The following is a 23,420-nucleotide window of genomic DNA, read 5'->3' as shown; positions in this document are numbered from 1 at the left end:
TTTTTGCCATGAGGCTAAATTTCTAACCCCTCTGCCATCATACTCCTCAGTTATAAGTTTAAACCTGACATGTTTGTACATCATGAGACGCTTTCAATCAATGAATATGTACTTTCATGAATTGCACACAAACATTTTTGCACGAGTAAACTGCTCTCTTTATTACCAGCTGTTGCTTTAGTATTAGTGTGTATGCTTGTAAATGGAGCAAGTGAAATTACCTCCTTTTCCAAACTCCCACAGTCTACCTCTACCACTCCTTTGCTGCATTTCCCAGAAGCGCTGTTATCTGCTGCAGGTGTTTTTTTCATCACCTTTACGGCCGACTTTTGATTCCGTGTGAGCTAAAGTCCAGTCAGTAAGGGCAGCAGCTCAAGCAGACTGACAAACCAACAAGACCTTCCCTCTGCAGGTAAGACATTTTTCTTGTGAAAGAGTGAATAGAAATTGTTTTGAATGATCGCAATTAGAATCTCATAAAGGCTGAAAACCTGCTAACCGTGTTGTTTTCACACACCTATAAACATGATCTGACATGCATGGTATTCTTGTAATAGTGTAGCCATCTTCTCTTAAAGTTCAATGCTCCTAAACATATTTACAATGTGCACTTTAAACTATATCATATAACAATAATGCTGATTGAATCAAAATGTAAAAATGGTCAGCAACAACGCAGATAATGGAAGACACTGCAAGTGAATAGGAAAAGATCTTGAAGAAAGAAAGGGGGTTTTATTGCCACTATGGATGAACAAAGGTCAGAGATAGGAACTTGCTTTGGCATTAAGGCGTTAAGGCAGGGAGTGTCTACAGAGCCGCGGCGCGCGGCCGAAACTGCCATGTTATTTTGTGCCACGGCTCCTGAAACTGATGCGCTATTTGACCGCGCCGTTTTAGACCGCGCCGGGTTAAGGTTAGGGTCAGGGTTAAGGTTAAGGTTAAGGTTAAGGTTAAGGTTAAGGTTAAGGTTAAGGTTAAAGTTATGGTTAGGGTTAAGGTTAGGGTTAGGGTTAGGGTTAGCCATGAGGCTAACCCTAACCGGCAGTGCCGCGGTTCCTGAAACTGCTGGGCCATTTGACCGCGCCACGGCAGTTAAGGCATTAACATGCAACAGTGAAGGAGATGAATAGCAAAATAGTACACTACAGAAATAGTGCAGAAAGTGAACAGAACAGAGGTTTTTTGGGGTTTTCATGTGGTGGGAGGTTCTGGTCCGTAGCCTCCTGTCTGATTGAATTAGCTCAAATAGTCCATGTCCAAGGTGAGAAGGGTCAGCTGTGATCTGACCTGCTCTGAGATGTACAGGTCCTGCAGAGATGGAAGTCTGCAGCTGATAACCTTCTCAGCAGAGCTGTAGTCCCCGTTTGTCCCTGGCTGTGGCTCCATCGTACCAAACAGTGATGGAGGAGGTGAGGATAGACTCAATGATGGCTGTATAAAAACTGCACCATCATCTCCGCACGCAGCTTGGTTTTCCTCAGCTGCCGCAGGAAGTACATCCTCTGCTGGAGCTTCGTGATGAGGGAGCTGATAGTGGGCTCCTACTTGAGGTCCTGCATGATGGTGGTGCCAAGAGAGTGGATGTCCGTGTTGGTCTGTCAAGGTGAGGGAGGGTGAGGGGAGCTGAGTTAAGCCCGATGAGGGTGGTGTCATCAAAATTTGTAGTCGTGGCTGGACGTGCAGTGTTTTGAGTACAGGGAAAAGAGCAGAGGAGAAAGTACACAGCCCTGTGGACATTCTGTGCTGATAAACCGAGTGTCTGAGATATTCTTCCCCAGCCGCATGCATTGCCTCTGGTCCATTAGGAAGTCAGTGATCAAACTGCAGATGCAGTCAGGCACGTTGAGATGGGAGAGCTTGTCTTGGAGCAGAGCAGGGAGGAGGTGTTGAACGCAAGAGCGTAAGTCCATAAACGGAATCCTGGCATAGGAAGTCCAGATGCTGCAATATGAAGTAGAGGGCCAGGTTGAAGGCATCTTCTACAGACCTGTTGGCTCTGAAGGCGAACTGCTGGGACTTGCACTTTTTATGCTTAATTATTTCAATGCCACTACTAGATGTAAAAGTATTCTATGTATACAGTGCTCTGACTGGACCAATTAACAGAAAACATTACAAAATAAATTTCATAGCAAGTATTCAATGTTCTGTTACTACATACATTTTTAAAAATCTAAATGTATTTTATTTACAATGGTTAAGGCATTTTAATTATTGTATTGTTGAAAAAGTAGTAATTTCACAAGATGACTTTATTTTCATATGCAACAGATCTAATTAGTACACCAAACTACTATATTAAAGTTCTATGAAACAATGAAAAACATTTTCCAACTGTATATTCTTACTTCCTGGTTGCAGGTATGACATATGCAGAGTTACCAGGCAACCACTGTAAAACAGGTTCAAAGTGTTATCACAACATAAAAGGCAGGGACAACAGATATAACAATTAGGATAATTTAAAAATACAGTAAAAATGTATTTCACAAAGGCCCAAAATGAATTAATTAATTAAATAATACAAGATTTGGGCCCAACTGAGGTGAAAACTAAACCATAACTTTAACAGAAACAAAATGACCCTCACCAAACAAAGGATATTACGATATAATACAAAAGGACTAAACCAAACTGAACACACAGTGGATATTTTACACCAAGGATAAACCAAAAATGACTAACTAAGTCAGAGTAACAATACCAAAACAGAATACAATGACAGTGATTGACTAAAATGGGTTTGAAATAAAATGAATATAGTGTTTCCCCACATCTTGGGAGAGCTCAGGCTGTTAAAGGGTCTTTTGGTCAGTTCTGTGGAGTGGTAGCAGAAATATCCACCACAGTCAAATTCAATTTGCAGCAATAGGTTTGGTACTCTATTCAAATGTTGACACCATAATGATCATTTTAAAAATAATATTTTTGTTATACTTTTTACTTTGTTGTATCTTATACTGATAAAGCTCAAGATTGTTCCAAAACTATAATAACATTTTTAACATTTTAAACTATAAGTTTAAATGTGGTCCTTATTTATATGTCTATATACGTCACAAAGGCGCCGGTCCAGCTGGCAGCCCGGTGCAACGCTCCGCTCTTTTTTCACACTTTTTTCTTATGTGCTTTATCTTTTGTATTTTGTAAATATTTTTTCTACTTTAGTTGTACGATCGGGACACGCGCTGGAATCGCTTAATTCAACTTGTTTCGACTTTGTTCGGCTGGATTATTGAGTGTTTTTCGTTGTGTCGTCGTGATGTGCGCTAGCTCTGAGCTAGCCCCCCCGGCCCCCCCGGCCCCACCGCGCTCCTCGGCCACAGCCGCCGTATGGATCGGCTGCGTTTATACAAAGGAGGAACTCATGAAACTGCGGAAAACCATCGTCTTACCCGGAGATCGTCACGTTATCCCGGCGGACATCCTAATTTTTCCTCTCCATCCCTTGTTGGGAAATGGGAGGTTTTGTCTATAGGAGTTTTTGTTTATAAGAGTTCTTCTATTGAGAGTGTTTTTTTTTTGTTTTTTTTTAAACTTCCTATATTCTGTGATCTGTCCTTTTCCTCTGTATCTACTGCGTTGTATCAATGAAATTTCCCCATGTGTGGACAATAAAGGATTATCTTATCTTATCTTATGCCCAAACTCTACACAGCCATCTGTTCTTCTTCACATACTCTTATGCATTTGTGTACGTACATTAAGAATTTATATTTACAAGAATAATTCTTATAAGTATAAATTCTGTGTAAACATACATCATCCCACAAGGACAGGACGTGTATCCGGAGCTAAAGTGCTCTGATTGATTGTGAGAGCCCATGGTCCTGCCTTGATGAGTAAACTGACAGTTTTCAATTCCATATTGAATTTTGGGACTGTTTCACTGCGTTAAAATGCAATTGCAGTCCAGAGGTGGTATCTTAAAAGTTGTGAATTTTGAAAATTATGAGTGTTTTTACTATGCCTGTATTTCTAAGTCAATTGAGATAATCAACTGGGACTTCAGGAATGTGTAGAAAGTAGTAATGCAGATGACTTGTGGAAAAAAATCATTTTCGCATGCCTAATGGTGACAAGATGACGGGCTGCAAAAGAGTAGTATACACCGTCCAAATTTAGAGGAAACTTAACTTTCGGAACGACTTTCTCAAATACTGCAAGGTTGTTCGAGGAGAACTTTTTGTCGAAGATTCTTCATATATTTGGGCCCCAGAAAAACTTTTTAAAAAGTAGTGCCCAGATTGTGGGAACAAAATCCTATTTCTAGGGCTCTTTTCAGCTTCTGACTGTAGCCTAGTACTGTTCCACAACTTTCATTTCAATGAACAATGTCAGTTTTAAGTTCTTTGACCTTGCAAGTTTGACATTGCAAGTTAGAAATGTGCAATCTAAAATGTCAAAGTACATTTTTTAAAGATATTATGAAATTGAAAAACAAAGTGCAGTTTGCAAAAATGCAATTTTAAACTGCCTGTTAATAATTAATTCTCATTACTCTTAATTCTCATTAATTCTCTTCCCAAATACAAATCTTAATTGAACATTGAAATGACAAATTGAATATTGGGTCCAAAACACCATACCAATTTGTCTTCTTTGATTCAAAATATGGATTAGTATTTTAGTGTTAGTGTCAATATTTTAAATTGAACATTTTATGTCAAAAGTATATTATACAATTGCAAAATATTTTTATTTTTATTTTTAAATAACATTTAACATGACATAATGAATTTTCCTTTCCAAAATGCTAATCTAAATTGAACAAATAACAAACTCAAGATAACATAAGAACTTTATATATAATGAACCATATAGGCTAGCTCTCAGAAAGGGCCTAGAAAATGACTTCCGTCCCAGGGTCCTGGGAAATACTTTTTGTTATGGTTTCTATGAAGTAAAATAGTTAAACTTCTTCCACCAAAAGTTCCTCAAGCGGGAACTTTGCAGTTAGTAGGTAAATCGTCTGTTGAAGTTAGGAAATGAACGAAAAATATGCAAATATTAGCCTCTCATAGCATTTTTCACTCAATTTATCTCAGAAAGTAAAAGGGTCACACTCTTCATTTATGGCACATAGACAGACAATACAATGAATATTTGATATGTGAAATGTCAGGTTGATGGAAGTGGTCGTCTTGAATTAGTCATATGTTAAAAAAGCCATAATTTCAAAATGATCTCACATTGAAACAAGCTCACCTTTAGGGTTGTGTTCAAAATATTGATACGGCGATATGTCGTCACGGACTCCATATCAATACTGAGTCACAGTATCGATATTTTTTTTTATTTAAAAAAAAAGAAAAATTATTATTATTATTATTATTATTCTTTTGAAGTTTTGTGGCCCGTAGGCTTTAAACAAGGTGGAATAGTTATTTTATTATGCTGTTTGTGCTGTGCTCCTCTCGGTCGAGGTGAGAAGGAGCTGTGGACCTGATCAGAAGCTGATCTGTGCAGAAGATGCTGCTGCAGCATGTTCAGACCATGATAATTGTTTGGCAAGAAACATGCAATACTTTACTAGAATGTGTTCCAAATATTTCTATTTGGATCAGTTGGTTGGATGTATAACGTTATTAGAGCAGAATGGATTTATAAATAAGTGCTTTGTGGATAAATGTGAAATTTCATACATTTTTGTATCCAGAGTAAAACCATTACCCATTTGGTACATTTTTTAAGACCCTTTTTCAAAAATGTATCAAGATACATATCGTAATGAGGTTCTAATGAATTGTATCAGAATATACAAGTATCGGGATACATATTGTATCTGTATCGGGATACGTATCATATCGCAAGGGTTTTGCGATATGATTTAGACTCTGCATCAGAAAGTGACTTAGGATCTTCAGGAACAGACAATGTCACTTATAAGCCCAGAGCATGTGACTTCAGGACTAGACAAGGAGAGACCTCCTCCACACACTGTACTCTGCTGTTAAACAAAAGCCAGGTGTTCAGTGGGCGTGGCCTCCTACTTCTGAGGAGTTTAATGTCACCAATATGTGCCTCAAGAACTTTTTAACCTCCTTGCCTGGATAGTGGGTGCATCAGAAGATCCTACTTTGGGCGAATTACAAGAAGTGTCAGGCCAGATTGAACTCAAGCTTCTGTCCATATGTAGAGATATAGTCTATCTTGCTTCTGATGGCTATAAACAAACACCAAAATCACTGGCCCCTGGACTAACAGTTCGACATCTCACAGGTTCATCTCATGTACTGAAGATACTGAATAATCTTGGTCACATTGCATCATTTGATAGTATCATGAACTTTGAAAGTATTCTGGCCCAACTGCAGGTACAACAGGAAAATGTCCTTCCTAAGGGCTTCAGTCCTGAAGTTCCCACTGTCATCATCTCGATAACATCGATTTTGCCGAGGAAACCATCTCCTTGATCACAATTTGTCCAGATACAGTTTTTATTTGATAGTATGATGGTTATGCATAATTAAACTATTTTCTGCTAGTAGCCTATTGTGGAGCTCGTGATATTAACTGTTTGATTATTGAATTTGTGTACATTGGGATATTTTTTATTATTAAAGAATTTGGAACTTATCATAAAGAATTTTGAACTTATGTTAACATTTTGTTATTAGTATCAGTTAAGGGGCCTAATGAAGTCGAATCTGAAATGTAGTATGTGAAAAATCGTCGAGTCAAAAAACCTATGGTGAGTAGGGCTATAGTATTATCGAGATCCTTGCGATACAATACGTATCCCGATACAGATACAATATGTATCCCGATACTTGTATATTCTGATACAATTTCCTCGTTACGATATGTATATTGATACATTTTTGAAAAAAGGGTCTTAAAAATGTACCAAATGGGTAATGGTTTTACTCTGGATACAAAAATGTATGAAATTTCATGTTTATCCACAAAGCACTTATTTATAAATCCATTCTGCTCTAATAACTTTATACATCCAACCAACTGATCCAAATATTTGGAACACATTCTAGTAAAGTATTGCATGTTTCTTGCCAAACAATTATCATGGTCTGAATATGCTGCAACAGCATCTTCTGCACAGATCAGCTTCTGATCAAATCAAATCAAATCAATTTATTTTTGTAAGGCCCAAAATCACAACAACAGTTGCCTCTGAGGGCCACAGGGAGAAATGAATCAACAATGTCTGTGGTGGCGATGAAGTCAGACAATGTCTGTGGTGGCGAGGGACGATGTCCCAGGGTCCTCTGTCCTTAGACTCTCCTTCTCGGCCAGGAAAAACTACAAAAAAAAAAAAAAAAAATCCACAGATCAGGTCCACAGCTCCTTCTCACCTCGACCGAAAGGAGCACAGCACAAACAGCATAATAAAATAACTATTCCACCTCGTTTAAAGCCTATGGGCCACAAAACTTAAAAAAAAAAAAAAAAAAAAAAAAAAAATATCTTTTTTTTAAATAAAAAAAAATATCGATACTGTGACTCAGTATTGATATGGAGTCCGTGACGACATATCGCTGTATCGATATTTTGAACACAACCCTAATGGTGAGCTTGTTTCAATATGAGATAATTTTGAAATTATGGCTTTATTAACAAATGACTAATTCAAGACGACCACTCCCATTGACCTGATATTTCACATATCAAATATTCATTGTATTGTCTGTCTATGTGCCAAAAATGAAGAGTGTGACCCTTTCACTTTCTGAGATAAATTGAGTGAAAGATGCTATGAGAGGCTAATATTTGCATATTTTCGTACATTTCCTAACTTCAACAGACGATTTACCCACTAACTGCAAAGTTCCCGCTTGAGGAACTTTTGGTGGAAGAAGTTTAACTATTTTACTTCATAGAAACCATAACAAAAAGTATTTCCCAGGACCCTGGGACGGAACAACAAGATACAGAAGCTAGCCGATGGCCTAATATCCACAGACAACAAAACGAGGCAGTAGGCCTTTGACTCTGTTAGCTGGCCCTATTTAATTGAAGCGTTGCACAAATTTCAAATAGATGATTCAATAATTAAAAATATTGGGGCTCTCTACGATAGTCCTACCTCAAAGTTAACGGCTACTTTACCGACCCATTGACTTTGGAAAGAGGGGTGGGGCAGGGTTGTGCGTGGTCCCCCCTCTTGTTTGCTCTGTACCTGGAACCACTGGCCCAATATATTAGATAATCAGAAACAATTCATGGTGTTACAATTTATCGTATGGAACATAAAATCGCCTGCTACGTAGATGATGTCTAGCTGCCAAGCCAGAGAAATCAATACCTGAAGCCATGCATTTCCTTGATAAAATTGGCCCAATGTTCAGATACAAAAAAGTTTAAATTCTATCTTACTGGCGGCCCCCTTCGGCATTTAGAAAGACCTACCCATTGAAATGGCGAACGAAATCCCTCAAATATTTAGGCTTGGTTCTCTCTAAAAAACAGACATTAATTCTGGAGGAAAACTATATCCCACTCTTTTACTTCACAAAGAAAGACATAAAAAATGAAACATTATACCACACTTGAGTCTAAGTCAAATAATTTAAACTTTAAAATGTAATGTTTTGCCCAGATTTATCTATTTATTCCAGACTCTTCCAATTTCCATCCCCAGCCGGCTGTTTGATGAGTGGAAAAAAAACATCTCAAGATTTGTATGGCAGGGTAAAAAAAACCTTATCCGATTTAGGACCCTACAATTACCAAAAGAAAAAGGGGGCTGGGACTATTTAAATGAGTTATTTTAAACCCTCTATTTAAAACTGTTGAATTGATAAACTGTTGAGTCATTTGGAGGAAGTGGAGAACCCAATGGAGGGAACTTTTCAAGACATATAACTAAGATGTTATAACTTTAGATGGTTGGCTTATGATCAAAGATTTACACCTCTTCTACCAGACTGTAAAAGAAAATAACATAAAAAGCTCTGATGTGTTAATAAGAATCCTTTGAGAAACAGGACTTGTAGGGGTATTTACAGATAAGGACATATAACCAATAAACAAAGGCCGTGGCTGCAGGGCCGTGGCTGCAGGGCCGTGGCTGCAGGGCCGTGGCTGCAGAGCCGCGGCGCGGTCAAATAACCCAGCAGTTTCAGGAGCCGCGGCACAGCCATATAGCCTCATGGCTAACCCTAACCCTAACCTTAACCCTAACCTTAACCCTAACCCGGCACGGTCTAACCCGGCGCGGTCAAATAGCCCAGCAGTTTCAGGAGCCGCGGCGCAAAAAACCCATGCAGTTTCGTCCGCGCGCCGTAGCCCTGTAGGCACTCCCATAAATAAAACTAAGCAACGACCACTGTAATCCTTTGACTGAAATATCTAAATTATACAAGTGTATAAACAATTTGGACAGCCCCTCTACTTTTACTTTTTAGCCACTCTATAACATTAAACATAAATTGGAAAAACTGCTAGTGCTAGAGAGATAAATTCTGTAACAGTTTAATGACGCCCTCAGATGTGTTCAGGTGTAGTTTGCAGCTGTGTTCAGGTGTCAGGACCAGACTGCAGGAAGACATCACCTTACAGGAAAGGACCAAACTGACACCTGAACACATCTACAAACTACTAGACATCGGTCTTAACACCACATACTTTCAATTCCGGGGACAATTTTACAGAAAGATTAACGGCTGTGCCATGGCTCTCCCGTACCTCCCATAATATATAAGAGATATAGATTACAAATATAAAGGCTAACTAACTTGTACATGGAGCACTTTGAGAAAGAGGCACTGACCTCCTTTTCAGGCATTGCCCCAAAACTTTGGTACCGCTACGTCGATGACACGCTTGTTACAATCAAGAAACAAGAGCTGAAGCCTTCTCAGAGCACGTCAATGCTGTGGACCCACATATCAGGTTTACAAGAGAAGAAGCTAAGGAGAACCTGTTGGCTTTTCTTGGTTGTTCCACTATCAGAGGAGAGGACGGAAAGCACCAAATAGCAGTATATAGGAAACCTACACACACGGACCAGTACCTGCTCTTTGGCTCTAAACACCCACTACAGTACAAGCTGGGCGTGATCAGGACATTACAACACAGAGCCCAAGAGGTGCCCACTAGAAAAACACGTCCGGAATGCTCTCTCAGCCTGTGGATACCTGGCTTGGGCTCTCAACAGAGTGAAGAGAACCAAAAAGTAAGACAAAAGGGCCAACATGGAAACAGAACAGAAAAGGAAGGGTGTTTCTATCCCTTATATCTCGGGACAGTCGGAAAAAATTGCCAAGAATTTTTAGACAACACAAAATCCCTGTTTATTTCAAACCAGGCAACACTTTAGGACAAAAACTGGTTCACCCTAAGGACGAGATGCTGATACAAAAACAGAGCAATGTAGTTTACTCTATCCAAAAAAAGTTGTAAAGAGTGTTACATAGGAGAGAATAAACGGCCACTTCACAAGAGGCTTTATCAGCACAGAAGACACGCAAATTCAGGACAATAGAGCGCCGTGCATCTTCATCTAAAGCCACAAACCACTCTATCGAAGACAGTGAGGTGAAGATTCTAAGCAGGGAGAAAAGATGGTTTGAAAAAGGAGTTAAAGAGGCAATCTTAAATAGAAACAGTGGTTTAAGATTCAACCTTTCAGTCGTTTATAATGGCATTTTGAATCCCTGGAGAGGTAGACACCCAGGGCATTCGGATGCTAATCAGTTACACATGGAGGAGAGAGAGTGAGCCATGTACAATTGGATGTAGATAGCCCATTAAAGGGGGGCTGATAGTAAAACAAAGAGGTTTAGTCTCTGGTGAAACCAAAAACACCATTTATCAGGAGGTCCCGCCCGGTGGGCCGGGCCTACTCAGAGTAGGATAAATATCTGAGTTCCCGGTCTTGATTCGCAGATTGAAAATGACTCAAATCAGTGTCGAAACGTTTGTTTTTTTCATTAAATAAAAAAAAAAAGAGTGTCCAGATGACTAGAACTGAATCTTTTTCTAGATGAACTAAATGTGTTCTCTTCTTTTTTTCAGCCATGAAAGTTCTCTGTCTCCTCCCACTGATCTTCCTGGTTCCTTGCAACTGTACCAGAGGTCGTGACTGGGCGAACCATGGTGCCCCCATGTTTTCTGACCTGTCTGTGCGGGAGCTAAAAGCTGTACACTCTTATCTCCACAATATCCCGGAGCTTGGCTTGACCAGTGCCCGGAACCCCAGCCTAAAGAAGAACAGCATTCTCCTCATGGAACTCCATCTGCCAAGGAAGCATGAAGCGCTGCGAGCTTTGGACCGTGGTCAGGCACGACCCCTTCGACAGGCACGTGTCGTGGTCCAGTATGGAAACCAGACCAAACCCAATATAACAGAATACATTGTTGGGCCTCTTCCATCTCCCAGCTCCCACCACGTCAAAACCTTTAAGGGAAAAAGACCCATCCGCTTTGATTCAAGACCTATCACTAAAGTCGAATATGGACACATTGAGAAGATCCTGGTGAAAATTGGTACTAAAGCTCATAAACTCCTAGGGGAGCTGACTGGAGGGTTCTCTTACACCAACTGCTCTGATCGTTGCTTGACGTTTTCTGACATAGCCCCTCGCGGACTGGAGCCAGGAGAACGAAGATCTTGGATAATGCTGCAGAAGTTTGTGGAGGGTTATTTCATCCACCCAATCGGATTTGAGGTCCTGATAAACCACCAAGACCTAGATCCAGAAAAGTGGACAGTAGAGAAGGTCTGGTTCAACAGTATGTACTTTGACAGTGTTGAAGAACTTGTGGAAAGTTATGAACAAGGAGTTCTGGACATGCCGCCAAAACTCCCGAATCAGGATGATATATATTCAACATACATTCCACGTGGACACAGCAACACACCAACGGACATTCACGGACCAAAACTTGTTGAACCGCAAGGCCATCGCTATCTCCTCGACAAAAATTTTGTTGAGTATGCTGGGTGGTCATTTTCTTACCGTGTGCGATCATCAGCAGGTCTTCAGGTCTTTGATTTACGTTTTAATGGCGAAAGGATTGCGTACGAGATTAGCCTCCAAGAAGCTATTGCATTCTATGCAGGGGATACACCAGCCGCTATGCAGACCAAGTACATTGATGCTGGTTGGGCAATGGGTGCTTCCTCCTTCGAGCTCGCGCCTGGGGTCGACTGTCCAGAAATTGCCACGTTTATTGATCTCTACCACTTCTTTGACACAGATAAACCAGTACGCCATAAGAACGCCCTCTGTATTTTTGAGATGACCACTGGAATGCCACTCAGAAGGCACTTCAATTCGAATTTCAGTGGAGGTTACAATTTCTACGCTGGGCTGGAGAATACCGTGCTAGTGCTGAGGACAACTTCCACGGTCTATAACTACGACTACATTTGGGACTTCCTCTTCTACCAGAATGGGGTTGTGGAGGTCAGAGTCAGTGCCACAGGATATATTCATGCTACGTTCTTCACGCCGAATGGACTCAACTATGGAACCAAAGTGTTCCATTATGTCTTGGGGAACCTGCACACCCACCTCATTCATTTTAAAGTGGACTTGGATGTTGCAGGTAGGACTGCATGTCTCTTATGTTATAAAAATATGTACTGTTGGAAAGTACTCAAGTCTTCATTAGGCAGGTTTTTTGATTGATCAGTTTTGGAGCAGATTGCGACAAAAGAATCATTCCTTACCAAATGCTGACTTGATATGGTGACAAGCACATTTTCCAGTGATGATAACTTTTTATTTATTGTGCCGACAGTCTTATAAAAACACTTACAAAGAAAGTATAATTAAAGAAGAAACATCCGCCATTAACAGTAGTGGCCCAGGATGCTCCAAAATGAAATGTCTGAGGTACCAGGACTAGTGAAAGAGCAGCTATTGATTGACTAAAGCCACAGTAGAGTGCACAATCTCTTGAGCATGTTAAATCATTACTTACTATAAGACTTAATTTGCTCACCACAACAATGCATACTTTTTCTAATCATGTGTATAGATTTTGTGTGTGTGTGTGTGTGTGTGTGTCAGAGAAACGTATCCTGTGAAGCACTTGAGTCAACCGTGTTTTTTTTTTTAAATGTGCTCTATAAATACATTTGATTCACTAATTGATGGTCTAAGTTTGCACATATATCACATGAAAATAATAAAAACTGACAACATTTTTTAACAAATCCTGGACGAGAGCAGGACCAAACCAGAATTAGAATAGAATCTAGTCTAGTCTACATCTGAACTAAACTGGGCTCACAAGAACAAGGGTGAATGCACCCTGAATCAAGTTCTTTGGTCTCAAAGTTTGAGTCCTCAGTGTTTAAGTCCACATCTAATAAAGGCCAATGTCAAATAATTAATAGTTGTATATTTTATTTGGACAGAACCTACCTCATGCTTGGAAATTATACAAATTCCACAACTCACATTTTCTGGTTTTAAAAGGACATTTGGCCCGTAGGCTTTATTACACCTGACAGCTTAGTGTGAAATGGGGATGAGAGAGGGTAGGAACTCTCAACCAAATAAACCAATCTTCATAATACTCAAATTTCTATGGTGTTTATTAAGATAAAGTGATCATTAAGACAAGCAATGAGATTAGTGTTGTGGGTCGAAACAAGTTGGCTTTTGCACTTTTCTTTGTCATAAACTGCACTGCACCATTCTGATCAAATACCTAGCCAATTTGACTAAACAAAAAAACAACAGATATTTGACCTTTAATGCATTTCCTGAGAACGGTTATAACAGTTTGTATTATGCAGAGCTGTGCTACCATGTGCCTTTTATTTTAACTTTGCCCAGGTCGAGAAAACAGCTTTGAGACGATTGACCTGAAATATGTCAACTTCACCAACCCCTGGAGCCCCAAGCACTTTGTTGTCCAGTCTAAACTGCAACGGAACGAGCACAAGACAGAGAAATCAGCTGCCTTCCGCTTTGGCAAAAAGTTTCCACGCTACATGCACTTTTACAACCCTAATGAGAAGAACAAGTGGGGTCACCATAAAGGTTACAGGATACAGTTCAACTCGCATGCCCACACCGTGCTGCCCAGAGGCTGGAGGGAGGAGAATGGGATCAGCTGGGCCAGGTGGGTTCATAGTGATTTAAAATGATTTAGTTGTCACAGAAATACACAAAAAGGACTTTAACTTCCAAGAATGAAAGATAAATAGTAAAATGGTAAATGGTCTATACTCTATAAGGTTTATAGAGTACTTTTTTATACCTCCCAATTCAACGTTTTCTGCCCCGCCCCATTTTTGCCTCTTTTTACCACGACTGCATTGTATTGGCACTTCCGGTGGTGTGGGAACGCTGTTCACTTAATGAAGGAAAAGTCTTGCAGCTAAAAATTATGATATAAAATAGATTGATTTGTGTAAAATATTCAATGTTCATGTGCACCAACAAGTCAGTAATCCACCAACTCCCTGGGTGGCCTGAAAATACCTTGATAGTCTGTGTAAAATGTATTTGCTGTTGAGATCGGCAGCCCTATGTTAACTAATAAAAGCGGAAGGAGGATTACAATGGATGGTGGGGCTCATTCCGGGGGTTGGGAAATTATTTCAGGGGGTCTCCCTGTGTGCGGCTTGGTGATTGAGTGAATAGCACTCCATTTGCAGCCAGCCACAGAGTCATGAGTTCAAGTCTCTGACAGTTTCCTGAAAACTTTGATGAAAACTGTATGAAGAGATGATGCAATATGACCAACTTCCAGTATGATGACCTGTATGATAAGGTGGGGTCATAATATAATTGTAAACAATGATATTATGATCGGCCCTCGCCATGCCACGCATGATGAAATTTCAGAGATATGGCAATTTTCCCATTGGAATAACATGGGAGGTTTCTGCCATTGCTACGGCTTTGCTGTAAGAAATATGATCAGGGTCTGATTGGATTTTTTGATCGGCATGCCAATAAAATAACTTTTTATACATTTTTGAAGAATTACATTTGGTGGTCCCCATGTTTTGGAAATATTTTGCAAAATGGGCACCTTTGCTGCACAGACTGTAGGACTTAGAATAAAGAATTTGGTAACTTTCGATGCCTCTCTCCTCAAGATGAGTCTCACCAAATTTTAGGCTAACACCCTAGGAGGAATTTGTAAAAGTATAAAGTGTAAACAAGTTCAGAGATTTGACGATTTTCCCATTGGAATAACATGGGGGTTTCCTGTTGTTTACAGCTACGCCGTAAGAAATATGACATGGGAAATAAAATTTTAAAAAGAAAATCTTTTTGCTCCCCATATAAAATTTTATTGAACTTCATTTAAACAGTATAAATTGGTTCAGCTCAAAGAGTTTTAAGAACTGATTCAAATTTGATGTAATTCAGATTTTGTATGAACAAATGGCAGCAAATTTAATATTTGAAATTCTATCTATATACAGAGACTGTGGTTTTTGGATCAACGCCCTAGGTGGAGTTTGTCAAAGTACATTTGGAAAAACTGGCGATTCATGCTTAGCAAATTTTGCTCCAATATGGCTGACATTTAATTGGGCAGACCGCATTCCCGTAATATTTTTTTTTTTTCAACTTCCTTTGTCACTATCTTTTTTTGTGGCATTTTCCTCTCTCACAATGCATTTTTTGTACATTGGGGGGCGTTGAGGCATCACATTTTTGGATTTTTGAAAATGGAGGAGTTATTTCTTGACTTTTCATCAGTGTTCACTGGGAGAAAAATAAAGGAGTTGGTCCTAAGAAGATGAAAAAAACAAACAATTAAACCCGCTAGTAGCATCCAACGGCCCTCGCGGGCTACTGGGTGTTGTGCGCTCTACTTTTGACTTATAAAGCTGAGGCTGACGCGCCCTCAGTCTCGTTTGATTAGCATGATTCTGTGCATCGGCCCAAAAATTCAAATTGGCCCAAATCGGACTCGTTTTGCTCAAATGGGAAAAACTTTTAGATCTGTAAAATTTCAAAATGCGTTGTCCATCTTTGCGGCTGCAAACTTATCTAAAAATTTGGATAACTTCAGATGCCCCACTTGTCTAGAGGACATACATTGATTTTGAAGCCAGTGGGCAAAACGCCCTAGGAGGAGTTTGTTAAAGTTCGCCGTGAACAAAATTGCTGACTCAGCGTGTTTTCATTTTCAAATCAAGATGGCGACCCTATGGTTAGTCAGGGTCGTAGCAACAATAATAATTTTTTTTGTCCTCACAAGAGGAATGTGTGTCGTAGCTCTACAACAAAGTTGACCTCAGGGCGTCTCCCTTTGCCGTGATGTATTTTGACTTTTGTTGGTAGCGCTGTCGCGCAATTTTTTAACGCCTATAAAAAAACAATTTACAGTTTTTGAGCATGTTCAGGGGGTCAGATTAGAGTGAAAGAGCAGAAGAAAAAAGAAAAATAAATGAATAAAGTATAATAATATTTTTAGCAAAAACAATAGAGCCGTTGACATAGCAACTACATATTATACATCATTTGAAAGCTCTGAGCCATCCCCACGTCACCGTGGGGAATTTTCATTACGAGCACTTACATGCTCATCATTCACCATCCCGTCAAGTTCCCCCACCCACTCCCCATAGACTTCCATTAATTTTAGCAGATAGAAGATTGGCCCATGCCTGCAGCATGGATTCTCAAGTACAGCACAGTTCCAGGAGTGTTTTGAGTTTGGACTTTTACGCAAGAACGCAGACACTTGCAATGGCTTCAGCCATTGCATATTATCTAGTATCTTTTTTCTCTTGTTACAGTTTTGTATTTGTAATTTTTTTTAAATAAATTTAACATAAAGCATAAGACTTTACCATTTTTTCTTGTAGGTACCCTCTGGCAGTGACTCGGCACAAGGACAGTGAGAGCAGCAGCAGCAGCATCTACACACAGAATGACCCCTGGGAGCCCGCAGTGTCCTTCGAAGACTATATTCGCGACAACGAGGACATAGTCAAACAGGTTAGCAATGTACAGCATGAAAAGGGCATGGGTGGATGGTAACTGATTACAAATACAAACATTTATGTTATTGAGCAGATTTTTTGGGTAATTGTACTTTTCTGAGTAGATTTTTAAAACTGTACTTGTGCTAATCAACCCTCACTCAGTCTCACTACTGTATCAGCTCCTTTCTGTACCTACAAACACACAGAACAACACTGCATCACCTGCTCTGTTTGACCAGAGCTCAGAGGATGCAGATTGTGAATTGTTAAAATAAACTAATTCAGCTTGATACTTGATACTGATTAATAAGTGGGCTATCTAGTACTGCAGTTTTGTATCCATACTTTATCATTTTACTTTAATAAAACTTTAGCAGCACTATTTATTCTTATATAATTATATAATATGCATTGCGATTTCATTACATTGAGCATATACAATATATTGTGATCCGATGCTAATAATGCCATAATCAAGTCAAATTGTATTGCACTACACTGCAATGGGTATTATGGTTCAATGCAATTATGAACTGAAATAGTTGGACCTGAATGGCTGTACAAGTCAAGTTTCCAAAAGTGGAAACTAACCAGTCTGACATTTGTAAAGTGCATTGGCACATTAATGGCTTGGGTTGTAATACAAGCTTTCTTCCCTTTAAAAAATAAAATAAAAATCAGCACCGAAAGCTGCTACAGACAATAATGAAAGTAAATTTGAAAAATATTTTATTATGTTATCTATTGTACCGTCAATCGGTAACATTTTTTCTTTTTAAATGTGATTAATCACACTTCTGAAATATAATCAATTGTCCACCACCAAAGTTGAAGTGACTGAGGTTGTTGGCAAACTCCTCGGTGGCAGGGCTCCGATGGTGGATTAGATTCGCCTTGAGTACCTAAAGCAGGGGTGTCAAACTCATTTTGGGCCGCAGGCCGAATTTCGACGCTCAGGCTGGGTTGCGGGCCGAACATAACGTAAAACATAATACAATAAAAAATCTAAGAAATAAATAACTTTATATAGCCTTCGCTGTTTTTGAAGCAATTACTGGATCGATTAAAAGAAATTACAAACACGTTTGTTCTCATAAACTGAAATGTATTAAGAAAAACAAATGTAATTTCACCAATACTGTGCTCCAGTTTATGTGCATTACAACTTCAGAGTTGATCTACAGAGATAAACATTTAGTCATAGGTATTTGAAACTGAAAATTATTGTATTTGACTTTATAACAAAATAAACTTCTCAAAATCTAAAAAACCTTTTAAATGTACTAACTAACATTTCCACATCTGTGTAGTTATATGTACACCTGAACTGACTCACCACAAAATACAAACAAACGTGGGAGCTATTAAGTAAGGAGGTTAAGTTACGCCTCTGGCCTTGAAAATATAGAATAAGTGCATGAGCCACAGTGTTCCATCAAACCAAACTCTTTTGTCAAAACGTGGGCCAAATATTATGTACAAAATAAAACAAGAAAACAAATAAGAAATAAATAGCTTTTTTACAGCCTAGCAATAGATGTGGAGAGTTTAGCACAATTCTGCAGCAGGGACAGGGACTTTTGATGTGATTTCTGATGTGAAATGTTCATATCACAGACGTGTTTCTGCTCAAACTCAATATGAGCTCGCTATTTTCATAGTTTAAGCTGATCTAAGTGACAATTTATTCATATAGTGACTCAAATGAGGTCATTGTGTTTGTGTTCACAGTCACATTAGTGTGGATAATGTTCATACTTTGTTACACTCTGACCTGTGTTTTTACCTGCGGCTGCTGATCTGTCCAGGTTTGTAGAGGATGTTTTCCTCACAGAGCAGTTTTCTTGTTAGCTCCACATTAGCTCCACTTTTAGCACAGCTCTAACATCCACAAAACCGTCTCCTTTCTTCCATGTGTTTCCCAAACCATACGTCTCTTTCCTCGCTCAGACCGCTCTGAGGTGCGTAAGTGCTGTAAAGTGCGCAAATGCGCATCTTACTTCCCTCAGCACTTCTCCCCCAGCAGCACACACGGCAGTATAGAGCCGCGCGGGGGAGGGGCGGCCACCAGCGGCATTGTGGGACGTGTAATTTTAGCGATACGGATGTAAATTATTATTATTATTTTTTTAAATAAACTATGAATTCGAAATGTTCGGCGGGCTGGATTAAAACGTTTGGCGGGCTGGATGCGGCCGGTGCCTGTATGAGCAGAAGCAGTGTCCGGCAGTAAGTCAGACGTGTTCCCAGTGCGTGTTGGACTCCGCCAAGGAACGTTTGCAGTTGCTAGCATCTGTGATGCAGAGGCCATGATTGCGCATGATGACAGTGATTGACCAATAAAATGTAAGACTAGAAAATCTGCAATGGCTGAAGCCATTGCTGGAGTGTCTGCGTCTCTCCCTCTCCCCCCATCTCCCTCTCCCTCCCTCCCTCCCTCTCCCCCTCTCTCTCAGACCCTCCCTCTCTCTCTCCCCCCTCCCTAAATCCCTCTCTCTCTCTCTCTCCCTCTCTTTCCCTACCTCTCTCTCTCCTGGTCAAATGTCAAAAGTACTGCATGTCTGGAAGAGTACACCATTTGTGTAAGAGTACTACATATCTCTGGAAGAGTACACCATTTGTGTAAGAGCTCTCTCCCCCTCTCTCTCTCTCGCTCTCTCTCCCCCTCTCTCTCCCTCCCTCTCTCTCTCCCTCCCTCTCCCTCTCTCCCTCCCTCTCTCTCTCCCTCCCTCTCTCTCTCCCTCTCTCTCTCCCTCCCTCTCTCCCTCTCTCCCTCCCTCTCGAAATGTATCCTTATAAGCTTGTTTTCCGTCACTTTTTCAGCTGAAGCTTGACTGGAATTCACAGTTTGAGAGTCTGCGTGATGACAAGGTCACAAATTTTGTATTATTATTATATTTTCCATGATTTTCCATTTAGCCAGTTTCAACTCCTTAACACTTCAACCGATTTCAACAAGTTATACCTCATTATGATCGCTTTCACAGTAGTACGTGTGCAATTACGTTTGACATTTGAAAAACTTGTACTTCTTGCAGAATTTTCAAAAGTATTAGTACTTTTTCCCCATTTTGAATTTGGGCATGATGAGTGTCTGCGGAATTCTTTAGACTTTATTCTTTAGGCTTTATTCTTTAGAATTTTGTCGAGTCGAGCGAGAGAGAGAGAGAGAGAGAGAGAGAGAGAGAGAGAGGGGGGGAGAGGGGGAGATGGAGAGAGAGAGAGAGAGAGAGGGAGTGAGAGGGAGAGAGGGAGAGGGAGGGAGGGAGGGAGGGAGGGAGAGAGGGACTGAGAGGGAGATGGGGGAGAGGGAGAGACGCAGACACTCCAGCAATGGCTTCAGCCATTGCAGATTTTCTAGTTTTAGTATGTTCTACAGGCCACTGAGCAATACTGCAGAAATGTTGCTGTATAAAACTCCCATGCAACACCCATGCAAACCCTCTTACCTTGCTCAGGGCCCGTTCGTGTTCCGTTGTCTAACATGTGCTTTTACAACCTGAGCAGACAGCAACTTGTTTTGGAGATTTTAGCATGCGCACTGAGGGCCAGGCTAATGCTTAGAAAAACACGGGACAACCCCATCAACAGCTTTTGCTCCTGTACGCTAACTGCGGATGTGTAACAGGATGACGGCATGAGCTGCAAAACCTTTAACGACAAGTGACTAAAATAACTAGCCTTTAGCAAAGTTACTGTTTTGTGGCTAAGACTATATTCACTTTTCTAATGTTTAAAAGTTAGTTAAAAATACTATCAGTTAATTCATGACATAGTGAGTTAGTTTGTGTGTAATGATCCAGACAAATCACTGAAGACCAGTAGCAGAGTGCTCATGAAGCAGGAATGAAAACAGGAATAACAGGACTTTTACAGAAGAATGGATGTTTGCTGTTTTGGACCAAGTCCACTTCAGGGAAATACTAGTAGTTTCTTCAGGAAAGATGTGGCTTTGATTTGCATCTCGGAGTAACAGTGATGGAAGAAGAACTGCATTTTGTTACATAATAGAGGATTTTTGGAGAGCAATCTTAGTCTCATTTTCTCGTGGTGTGGACAGCCGAGTAGTTCTCCCTGCGTGCTACTGCACACCTACAGGCTCGTTTCGAGGATAGCAGCACGTTTCCCTTGCTGCGCAAGCATGGTTGATGTGCCGTTGTGTGTTTAGCGAGTTCCATCAGTGTACAGTACAAAAATGATGTCAGACAAGAGATGCGATCCGTCGCGCTAATAAATAAACGCACGTGTAGCAGTGGGGCTGTTGCACTTCTGCACGAGGTTTGATGGTAGGCGGCCTCTCGGAAAAAACAGTCCCTTGGGAACTCAAATCGGCAAAAAATCCTTTAAGTATTCCTTTAAGTAAAAGTACAGATACAGGAGCGTGTAAGTAAGTGTTTACTCAAGTAAAAGTAAAATTATAATTTGAATGGTTTCTGGGGCATAAATAATCAAATAAATTACAATATTAGCCTACTGCATGCTCATCTGCATAAATAAGGTGTTTCTTGTTTAGAATTCATTAATCGTTCAACTGTTAAATTTGTTATTACTTTGGTTTGTCGATAAAGTTAGCACGAAGTCAGGCTCATCCCTTCCTGTTTTATTATGCCAGGAGAGACAGAAAGCCTCATGTCCTGCAGCTAGACAATCTGGTCGCATCCACTGCTAGGAAAAGATGAATAAATTGGAAAATTAATAAAATGAGTAATATGGAAGTTTATCTTTGTTAATCAGAGAGTATTTCCTTAAAACAATACTTTTGGTTAAAAACATGATACATGTAATGTAAGAAATGTGATGTAAAATAGCCATTGGTAATGGAATTATCTTATCTGAATGCTGCCCGGTGGTCGAGTGGTTAAGGCACAGCACAGCACATGTATTCCCGACTCCCACAGTTTACTGCATGTCCTTACTTCTCTCTCATTCTCCATTTCACTCTGTACTTTCCTGTCAATAAAGCCTATAGGCCACAAAATGTTAAAAAGAAAGGATCCATAATATGAAGCTCAATGGAAAAATATTCAGTGTAATGTAAAAGTCCCTGTATGCGCTTAACTGGGAGATGACAAATGGTTGTTTAATATGAAGGAACATTATTTTTCAGATAAATTAATAACTATTTGAAAAGTGATTATTAATTTGAAGGTAAATCAGCTATTTTGATTTGTGCTTTTCTGTAATATTTACACACTTTTGGGAGTGTAATGACAAACAAGGTCAAAGTCATATAGTTGCAGTCTTACTGAATACACGCTGGTCCTGTTTGTCCAGATTGGTTCACTTTAGAGCTTTTTGGAACAGTTCTGTTTATGCTGGAGTGTGTCTCCATGCTCAGGACCTGGATCTGCTATAATACTAGGGGACGTCACTCAAGCATAACTTGTTTTTAATAAATTAGATTATTGTCCCCTGCTGACTCACCCTTCACCCAGACAAGGAGAGAAACAGGCAAACTTCACACAGAAAGGTCCGATCTGGCCCGGGAGGCGAATCTTCTTGCTATGAGAAGAGAGTGCTATCTACTCGGTCACAGTGCTGTTAAATACAATCTAAATAATAAAATACTAATAATTCTACTTTTAATCCTAAAGATGATCACAGAAATTCACAAAAGTGAGACATGGCTAAAGCTAGAGTAAACAAGACACTAATACCTGCATTCTGTCTTATCCAATCATCTCACTAAAAAGGCATTTTGGGAGTTGAAAGTGAGTCCACTTAAATAGGCCGATAGGGTTCAGTTAAGACAGCAGAGATATATTCGAACCGAACCAATCTGCTCCAAAGTGAACCAGTCGATACATGGCTTATCTGAAAGAGTGTTCTAGAATCTGATTGTCAGTCTATTTGTGATTTAATTGACTGTCTGGTTGATCCTCTCTGCATAGGACTTGGTTGCCTGGGTGACAGTGGGGTTCCTCCATATACCTCACTCGGAGGACATTCCAAACACTGCCACTCCGGGAAATGCCGTGGGCTTCTTCCTAAGGCCTTTTAACTTTTTTGACGAGGACCCATCGCTGTCGTCACGCAGCACTCTTATTGTCCGGCCCGGGCGGGATGGAGCGCCCATGGTGCAGAGGTGGACCCCCGCCTCTGTGGTGCACTGTGTTACCGACAAGCCTTTTGTCTACAATGGAACTTATGTAGAAGTGTGATCACCGTCGTGGAATGAATGGCTTATAATGAAAACCCAAATATAAATTATGAATTATTAAACCTGCTGAAAAAATAAATTAAAAAAATACAAGAATTATTCTATTTCAGAATTTTTTATCATGTTTAAACTAGCTTAAACTATTCAAGACAAATAATCCATATCAAATTAATCCTAATAAATATTTTGAATGCCATTGATTTTAATATTCTTGATATTCATGTTTTATTGTTAACTTCTTGTTATTTTTATTTAATAATTTGCGGGTAAATAAAATCATATTTTTCACCTAAATGGAATTACTCAAACCCTGTCCACTAGCTACTGGCATCCAGACAAAAATCACTAGTACTGCCCTGGTGTCTCACAAAGCCATAT

The 23,420-nt window shown here is 39.9% G+C and overlaps 1 protein-coding gene across 1 annotated transcript; it reads left to right on the top strand.

Moving 5' to 3' along the window:
• Nucleotides 1–367: 367 nt before the first annotated feature.
• On the top strand, nt 368–23,111 carry aoc1 (amine oxidase copper containing 1). Its single transcript, XM_072451205.1, has 5 exons — nt 368–412; nt 10,984–12,519; nt 13,761–14,049; nt 16,763–16,895; nt 22,774–23,111. Exons 2-5 carry the CDS (start codon nt 10,986–10,988, stop codon nt 23,041–23,043), a joined length of 2,226 nt encoding a protein of 741 aa, XP_072307306.1. The 5' UTR covers nt 368–412; nt 10,984–10,985; the 3' UTR covers nt 23,044–23,111.
• The last annotated feature ends 309 nt before the right edge of the window (nt 23,112–23,420 follow it).

Source organism: Eucyclogobius newberryi, unplaced genomic scaffold, assembly GCF_026437365.1.
Source record: "Eucyclogobius newberryi isolate DKJ021-1_F unplaced genomic scaffold, fEucNew1.0.hap1 SCAF_18, whole genome shotgun sequence".
Lineage (NCBI taxonomy): Eukaryota > Metazoa > Chordata > Actinopteri > Gobiiformes > Gobiidae > Eucyclogobius > Eucyclogobius newberryi.
This window is presented reverse-complemented; position numbering and strand designations above follow the sequence as displayed.